General features: G+C 38.9%; 1 protein-coding gene across 1 annotated transcript; it reads left to right on the top strand.

Moving 5' to 3' along the window:
- The first annotated feature begins 865 nt into the window (after nucleotides 1-865).
- lum (lumican) lies at nucleotides 866-5213 on the top strand. The gene is made up of 3 exons (XM_035679136.1): nucleotides 866-1178; nucleotides 2238-3116; nucleotides 3607-5213. The coding sequence occupies exons 2-3, from the start codon at nucleotides 2243-2245 to the stop codon at nucleotides 3759-3761; spliced, it is 1029 nt and encodes a 342-aa protein (XP_035535029.1). The 5' UTR covers nucleotides 866-1178; nucleotides 2238-2242; the 3' UTR covers nucleotides 3762-5213.
- The last annotated feature ends 4428 nt before the right edge of the window (nucleotides 5214-9641 follow it).

The raw sequence follows: 9641 nt of genomic DNA, 5'->3' as shown, positions 1-9641 counted from the left end.
GTTAAATGGCTCACATATTTTCCTACATATCTTGGGAAATCAAATATCTTGAGTTAGAATGAATTCTGAAAGTTTTCCACACATGAGAAATGCATCCAAGATGGTCTCTAAGAATGGTATGTGAGTAGAGTAACACATCGCACTGCGACCAATTAAATCCAGGCGTCAATTCCTGGCATGCCGTGATGGTGTGATTGATGTCCACCAACAAATGGGAGAAACATTTGGCCATTTATCTCCCCCAGCCCCCTTCCTTAACTCCACATATCCAATAAGTGGAATACCACCCTGGTCCATTTTGTTAATTTGTCTGTCTATTTGTATAAGAAGTATATATGACAGAGGGGGGGCTGCAGGGCTTGTGGAGAAGGAAAATACAAGTACAAGAATGCAAGGTAGAATAATTCATAGCAAAAACATATGGGATCAATTGGATCTGCTTTAACCTACAGTTACAGTGCCATGTCTGGTCAAAAACAGAGGAGAAGAAATGTTTGCGTCAAGTTTTATGCAAGTCTGCTCTGGCCATCTCAAAACCTTTTTGTCAGATTTTCCAAAGTCTTATTCACAGCTCGAGAGGTACAGCTGAATTTATTCTTCTTCATAATCGGCATCTGGGTTAGATGGCTGCCAGAGATCGTTTTCACATTTTTCCACACATGACTTCTCCTACTCCTTTTGGTTTTTCCACAAACAGCCTACCCAACTTTAACTTTAGTTTTTGCTTGCACACACTTTGAGGTAGTTGTTTGGAGGACAATCACTAGAATGCACTAGAAGTGGTAGGTTTGTAAATGTAACAAACGAAAAGGTGGAGGTAATATTTACAGAATTGTAATTGTAATTATCTTTTTTGTGGTGTAATATTCCTGTTCCTTATTGCACCTGCTCTTGGTTAGTTAACAGCAGTTTTTTGATGATGCTCTCCGAGACATTCATACTGATGACACCTTCAATTTATATGACGACCTGACTCCAGTTTTCTGAAGAAGCCTCCCCTCCTCCCCCCTCCTTTTTTTCCTCTCTGTCTCTCCATCTACCCTTCTCTCTCTCTCTCTCCTCCCCCTCTTTCCTTCTTTCCCTCTGTGTTTTTCTCAAGAGACTTCCAGTTTTTGAACACCACACTGTTCTTACCTACTGGCCCTCCACCCCACTCACACGAAGAGAGAGAACCACAGGTAAGCTTGCATATGGAAGCATGGATTTGTGATTTCCTGTTTGATTATTCCTCTTTATTTCTGTTTTCCGGAGGGATTATCAGCTGTCACTGCTAGGCTTATGGGCAGTGGCTAGTGCTGCAACAGAGAGAATACCAGTGCATGGAACAAAAATAAGTGGTAGATTTTGATGATTTGCACATTGTTTTAAGAAAACCACCCTAGATCTTACATGTTTATATAGATCTACAGTGCCGTTTTAGGACTGTTTCAAAGATTTCTGTGACTTTAGACTTTGGAAAACAATCTGTTGCACTTGGATGCAGTTTCTGTCTGCATTCTTCATGGATCTGGAATGAATCATTCTGGTTTTGCATTGTCTGCAGGGCTGATTTTGCACAGGCATGATCCTAAAGTTCCTTTTAGTTCCTTGTTGTATGTGTTTGCTTACAAAGATATAGGAAGGAAGTCACTTTTTTTAGTCTTTCACACGCAAAACATACTTTGAAGATCGTTGTGACATTCGTGTATATACACATACATTGTGAACTCTTAGAACATCTGTGTTCTATTATTGCTCCCATTGCTGCTTTATAGAGAAATGTTTCCTAGTTGATAGATGAAGTGGTGCTGGGAATAATGCAGTTGGGTTCAAGCTGCAGCTGTAATGATGTGGCTCAACATAGATAATTGAATCAAGGAATCTAGGACTCACTGGTCTCCAGTTGGTTTACATGAACTCTTGACTGATTATATAATACTCTGTGGAGTGGGTGTGGTGATATGGTGTATGTAAGTGGGTGGTGCAAGATTGACATCTTTTTAATAGTTTGAAAGTTCTAGTTTTGTTTTATATACTTTATTTTATCAATAAATCCCGGATACGTGACTGATCTGAACATGAGGTAAAATTGTCAAAATGCCAGTTCTTTCTACGAGAATTCTAACTATGGCACAAAACAAATCCATTAATGTCTCATTTCTGTTAATGGTGACTGGTGACATTTTGTTGCTCTTAACCCTCTAACCTTTCTATTTTATCTCCTCCCTACCCTTCCCTTCTGTCTGTTGAATCCACAGAAGCCATGTTTCCTCTCCGTGTACCCCTGTTGGCCATATTGGTCAGTGTGGCCCTGTGCCAGTATTATGACTACGACTACCAGCCTGCTTCCATGCTAGGACCCTCAGGGCCCAATTGTAATCAAGAATGCGACTGCCCAATCAACTTCCCCACCGCCATGTATTGTGACAGCCGCAAGCTCAAGTTTGTTCCCATAGTGCCTACAGGAATCAAGTACCTGTACCTCCAGAACAACCAGATAGAAGAGATCAAGGCAGGTGTGTTTGATAATGTTACTGATGTACTTCGCTGGCTGGTACTTGACAACAACCAGATTACCAATGCAAAGGTAGCAAAGGGCACAATCGACAAACTCACAGCCCTGGAGAAGCTATTCTTTAGCTACAACAACCTGACTGAGCCAGTCATCCCTCCCTCAAAGTCCCTTGATGAGCTGAAGATGATGCACAACAAATTGTCCAAGTTCCCCTCTGGACTCTTGAATGACAAGGAGAATTTGACCTCCATCAACCTTCAGCACAATCAGCTAACCTCCGATGCCGTCTCAGGGGCATTCAAAGGGCCAAAGAAGCTTCTGTCCCTCGATGTGAGCCACAACAAGCTCAAGAAGCTGCCAGCTGGAGTCCCCAGTTCACTGGAAATCCTCTATGCCGACTACAATGACATTGATGGTGTCGGGGCAGGATATCTGAACAAGCTTCCAGCACTGCAGTACCTGAGGATCTCCCACAACAAGCTGGTGGACTCTGGGCTCCCTGCTGGAGTGTTCAATACGACATCGCTGGTGGAGCTGGACCTGTCTTTCAACAAACTGCAGTCCATCCCTGAGATCAACGAGCAGCTGCAGCAGCTCTACCTCCAGGCCAACGAGATCAACAGTGAGTGTCATTTGTCATTCTTTACTTATTGGTATTTTAAAATCTTAAAAGCACTGTTCAATTCTAAATGTCTTATTTGACTATTTCCTTAAAGAGGCCCAGTGGATTTAAAATTATGTTTACATTTAAATACTAAAAATCCCCTGTGTGTAACAAAAGTTGTATTTCTTTCTTCTCCATAAAACGTTTGCAAAGCCTACTTATTGAATATTTCAGACTGTGCATTGTTTACATCCATGTTTGCTAGCTAGCAGTGTTCTTCTTCACTGTCTTTGCAGGAGCATTGTCATGCTTCTTTGTGCGTTATCGCCACCAACTGTCAATCCACAGAATAGCTACACTATGAAGCCACAGTGCACATGCACAAAAAAAAAAAACAGGGTACCTTTGGCCCCCTATATAAGGGGGTCAAAGGTTTATAATAACTTAGTATTCTTTCTTTTTTTCCACCAAATTCCATAACTTTCTCTCCATTTTTGATTCTTTGTAGAGTTTGACTTGACAAGTTTCTGCAAGTTCATTGGACCCCTCAACTATTCCCGTCTGAAGCATCTGCGCCTGGACGCCAACAACATCACTCACAGCAGCATGCCCCCTGACTCCTCCAACTGCCTGCGCCAAGCTTCAGATATCATGTTTGAATAAGGACCTCCCTCAGATCTATGACCTCTCTTTAACCCCCTTATGTACTATGGCACAGCTCAGCCCAAAGCCTTCTGGATTTAAATGTCATAGTATCCATCCTTTCATAGTACTCACATGTCTTTGCACATGCAAATTTTGGGCACTGCCATGGCATCTTCATCAATTAAATACATATCTGCTGGGCAAATTTGAAATGCAATAGATAGAAAAACAAGCAATTGTAATCAGCAATTTTTTAAATCTTTTTGCAACATATCTCATAAAAAACATGCAATCAGCTTGTTCAATTCATCAACCAAACAAGTGTTTAAAATATTTCGGTCTAGATATAAATGAATATTCTCATTGTTGAAATAAACATGAAGGCAAAAAATAAAAGAAAAAAGTAAAAAAAAAAATACATATATATAAAAGTAAAGGGCCAAAAGTCTATGAATAAAAATAATTCATAGTAAAACACACACTTAAAACATTCCAAACTTGCTTGATTTTATTGAATACAGACACAATGGAGTAAACAACGACTCCAGTGTCTTAATTCAATTGTAGTGTCATTTTGTCGTCTGTCTTGTATGTTCCAATGTTTAGCATGTATAATATAATATGGGTACAATAATGAATCCATTGCTGTGCAAAGGACCAGCATATAAGGACTGTGTACTCAGATTTCAGTGTATAATGCCTAGTGTGAGAAATGATGAGAAAATGTAAAATAGCAGTTACATAGCAGCCACGTTTTCAGCATCTCAAATGAATCAAAGTGGTTTTAAAGAGAATACCAGTGTTATTTACTCATGTCTGCCATTGTCTGCCTTCTTCACAATCAAATAGTGTGAAGTCCCATTGACTGGCTTTTTTGAACTATAAACTAAAAACATATATATACCCAACTAAGCTATTTCCATTTCCATTTGGAAATACCTTCCCAATTTCTTGAAGCAATTACTCAGCTCAATTTAAGTAGGACGTTTATGAAGTACTTGGTGTTAAAAAGTAGAACGAATGACACATGATTAAAAGACATTGGTATTATAAACCTTGAGATAATAGTATGATGTTTTCTTGAAATCACGAGTCAAATTGTTTCTTTACTTTACCTACTTCCTAGATGTCCACTTTCATGCGTATTGCTGATTTGTATACAATATTTGCATTACTTGCATGCAACCAATGGTACCATTCTTTGATAATAAACTACAGCTTTTGCAGTTAAGGTGCTTTCATTGTTACGTTGTTGTTCACCATGTTCTTGATGATCTTCTTACCAATACAAAGTCAACTTGGCAGCAGTGTCAAGTTGATTGCAGTTATGTTATTAGAATATCACATTTTGTTTAGGTAATTTTCCATTTCATCGTGTTTTATTTTGTGGCCTTTGATTCAGTAACTGGTTTTGAACTTGGATTTACTGTGAGTAAAACAAACACAGTTGAATAAACTTTATTTCCAACAGATTTGTATGATATCGGTTTTTAAGCCTGCTGTAATTAATTTCTAGCATGTATGGAAACAAATTTCTAAAACATCTTATTTGACTCAGCATAGAAATTTTAATTTCTGTGCCACTCACAACAAGCCATCCTTTATAAAGGGTTTATAATTTGCAAATAATGGTTTATTAATCATCAAATCTTACATTAAGTCTTTATAAATCTGAAATTGGCCCCTAATAAAGGCAGCTTTTGTTCGGCTGGTGTGATAGTTACACAGTATAAAGTTTTTATATGTTTTAAGTATGTCTTTCTTTAAAGTTACTTAATAAGCTCTTAAGGCATGCTGTAAATTAAGTAACCAACTCTGGATTCTCTGCTGACTGCAACAGTGAATTTAATGCAACCAACCCTGAGAATCTCACTGCTCTATAATGGTTCAAAACACAAGTAATAAACATTAAAAACGTCTTTCTTAAAGTCTGATTTTAGGAAAAAGCTGAAGCCAAGTGAAAGGAACCAACAAACAAAAGACCATACAGTTGACAGTCAGTCAATCCACGGAGATAATACAGTATGTCAAGCGGTTAGGATGTGTTGTATCAGATTTCACCTAGGCCTTACAACAGGGCATGATTAGTTGCAGATTGCTACAACTCTGTGGAGTGTGGTGGGTCTTTTGGCATCTTCCTTACCGGCCTATTTCTTTGGCATGAAGTCATAATGTTTACTGCGATCTACAAAAGGATAACTGAGATTTTAGGATGAATGGAAAAGCCATGTATTTATTCTCCAGTGCCTGTTGTTTAGTTTTAGATATACTGTTTACATTCATGTTCCAACTGTTTTCAAGGAGCCATACATTGTGGTCTTCATCTTTATCTTGTATACCCCAGATTTCATTTTGTGTCTCTCAAGTCATTCATTTACAGCAGTGACATAGACAACTCATCATCTTTGTTCTGTCCTATGTTTCAATGTAGCTGCGGAGAGAAGCAAAAAAATGCTGGTCCTGCAGGGATGCAGGGGTTGCAGGGTTTTGCCGCAGCTTTAAGATATTTTCTGTGTAAACCTACCCTTCCAACTGTCTTGGACAGAAACCACACACGCCCCGACGATTTCAAAGTATTTTTTCAGTAAAGCTTCCCTGTGGAGCTTCAGTACAAACAGTTAAAGTTTCCTTAAGAGAGGACAGTACTGTTTCAAATAAGATACATTTCAGTCTGCATATTTGGATTGTCAGGGGATCATCCGTGTGCTCCTTGCCACCATTGTGGTTAAAAATTATAAAATTGTTGTAATTTTTCTAAAAGTTTTCTCAAGTGTTATTTTACAGCCAGTACTGAACCATTTTGAGAAGGATTCATGCAGGTTCATTGAAAGGTTTTGCATTTTGATCTACTGTTTTCCATCTCAACAGGTCACCTGAAAATGTTTTTTTTTTGAGAGGAATAAGAATTGTAGAGATTTATGTTCAGGTTTTGGCTTCTTCATGAGGGGGTTGTACAGTCGTGGTTGAGTGAACTATCTGTATTTTGAATATTTATGAAAAGTTATAACAAATCCACAATGCAGTCACACATAGTGTATTTGGAGAATTTGTGTTGTTTTAATTTAACTGTAGCTCAAAACAAGCTATTGTGCATGTAGTGTTGTATTATTGAGTATGGCCACTAAACTGAACCTAATTGTGCCTATGTCATCAGAAAAAGCCTTAAAGATCTGCTACTCATTATCAGTTCATACGTTCCAAAGAGTGTCCAGTGTCCATAAAGCAGGAAAGCCACAGTAGAAAATTCTCAAAATACACAAGTTTATAGTACTCTTTTTGTAATCATAAGATTTGAAATAATGCAGTGTCTGGTCTCCCAGGTATTTTGCTCTCATCCCTTTCCTCTGCTGTATATAGTAAAAGACAATAAAGAGATAACGGTCATCACTGCTGGAAATTACAGAAAATAATATGTTCCCTTGAAACTACTTTACACTACAAGCTCTTGTTACATCCTCTAAAATGTTCCTTGTGATATATGCACTGACACAGTGGACAACAAATCAGGAGCAACATTTCATAGTCACTGTCTTTGGGTGTGTACTTCACTTGTCACTTCTTTTTACAGTATCAATAGTGCATTTGCAGAGCTGTGCATTAACTGTAAAAACTAACCACTAATCCAGGTTGATATGTACCACATGTGCAGGAACTGCCGGTTTATTCTATGAGTGTTAGTCAAAAGGTCCTCATTAGAGCAGACACTATTTAAAGACAGTAGGTTAGTTGATTAGACATGTGGCATTCATAGTTATTATGTAAATGGATTCCAGATGTCTCATTTGATTCCTGCTAGGTGTTTAATCATATCCAGCTGTAAAGTTCAGTTATTCTTCAAATTTGACCCACTTACAGTATGTGAATGAAAGTCCGTAGTAGGCTTTCTATTAGTTGTTGCTGGGATGTAATTTAAATACCCAACAGTTCCCTGTGCCATCCAATACAAGTCAGGAGGTATTAGCTAGCAGTCTACTCACAACATGTTACATGTTTGTTTTAACAGCTTTTTTCACGTTTCACATGTTTTTATATGGCCATTTGTACCGATTTCCAATCCAGGACAATTTCCTCCTCTTCCTCCTGAGTCGCCCTTATTTAAATCCTGAGTGGAGCTCCTGCTGCCTGTGTCTAGACAATAAAGTCCTTTATAAAGCCTTAAGCCTCATGTCCTCCTGCTTGAGACGGTGAGTGAAAGTTAAATGAGCTGTTGCAGCCCAGCAGCCCTACTCCAAAGATCATCCTTTAGTGCAGACCATCTCTAGCTGTTCTGTCTCTTTATCTGTTTTTATTTATATTCTGTGTGAATCCACCCTTATCTGGTCTCTTTTCTTTAAAGATGTTCACTCAACTTAAACTTTTATTTGAAACTTTCTACCAGTTACTTGTACATTTCTATTTTTCTCACCCTTGTCCCCAAAAGTGTAGACATGGGCTCCAGATGTCCCATCTGTGGCCTTAATGCAGACACACACGGAACTGAGATGAGAAACAGGGCAAGAAGATGTGGAGTGGTGGCAGAAATAAAAAGTAAAAGACTAAAGTGTTAACCCAATCCATTGTCCAAAGTCATTCTTTAGATGTAGTAAAAGTACATTTGTGTCCTACAATAATGCATTCATATATTCTCCGCGATACATCCAATGGGAAGCCAGTGAGGGATCCTTGTCATCCTTGATGTGATCTTTGCAGGGAGGGGGCTAGCATGAACCTACTCAAAGTTCTTGGTAAACAGCAACAGAAGCAGTAGGGAAATGAACATCTGAAATTCGCAGAAAACAAAAAAAGTCTTTCAATCACTTGATATATTTGCTCTTTATTACACATCCAAGACAACATGACTAAGAGTCTACAGCCATGCTAGCAGCACTGTGAAACTGTACTTGGCAGAGCAGGGCTTTGAGCTAAATGTTAACTTTTGTTTTTTCATTTTTATTTATTTAGAGGTGTTTCACTGAGAGCAGTGCTCTTTTTATCCAGAAGCAAGTGCTACCTTTCCATCCAGATTTTTCCTGCAAGTCTGGGGGATTCAATCACCAACCACCAAGTTTCTCTAACCTTTAGGCCACAACTCTCTGATTACTGCAGCATGCTAACATGTTCACAATGCAAACATACTGATGTTTAGCATGGGTAATGTTTATCATGTTCACATTTTAGTTTAGCGTGTTAGTATCATTTATTCAGAGGGAAACGTGACGTCAAATTTCATAGCAATGCATCCAATAGTTGTTGAGACATTTCAATCTTTTGCCAGGTTTGTGAGTCACAAACCGGGTGAGTCACTATAAACATGTTTTAACTTTCAAATAAGTGGTTAACTTTAATTGTGGTCTGGAGCTCCTGCACTACCACAATAGACAGTGTTGTATTGTGAGGCTGCTTCTGGCAATGACCTGGTGTTAAGATTCTCTACTGTGACGTCAGTCAGTAATATATTATCAATGATAGGCATGATGGGAAAGACTACAAAAAGAGGATGTGGGTTGTAAAAAGAAAGGGAATTTTCCTGTAAAAGTTGGGTATGAATGTCTGAGTGCAGACCCTTCTAAACTCCTCTCTGACCTTACCTGACAGCCTAGTAAACACACCCCAAGGCCTGTGAGCTGAAATGAGCCATAAACTGGTCGTGCACCCATCCCCCAGGCTAATGGGTAAAGAGCAAATCCTCCATTGCAGACCAAATGGTTAAGTTGGGTGGAGTGACAGCAGTTTAACCCTCAAAACTGATGACTTAAGTTTCTACAAAAAAAAACTAAACTGACAAAACGAAAGAGGTGGAAAAAAACTGCTTGGCTGGCAGAAAAGTAGGCAACACAAACTCTGAAAGGACATCCCAACTCACACACAATCGTCCTCCCACCAACCACACATGCTCCATCCACTTGGTTCAGCCGGTGC

This window comes from Morone saxatilis, unplaced genomic scaffold (assembly GCF_004916995.1).
Source record: "Morone saxatilis isolate NCDOM2014 unplaced genomic scaffold, NCSU_SB_2.0 Contig10, whole genome shotgun sequence".
NCBI classification, from domain to species: domain Eukaryota; kingdom Metazoa; phylum Chordata; class Actinopteri; family Moronidae; genus Morone; species Morone saxatilis.
Note: the sequence above shows the minus strand (reverse complement) of the source record. Positions and strands in the feature narration are given on the sequence as shown.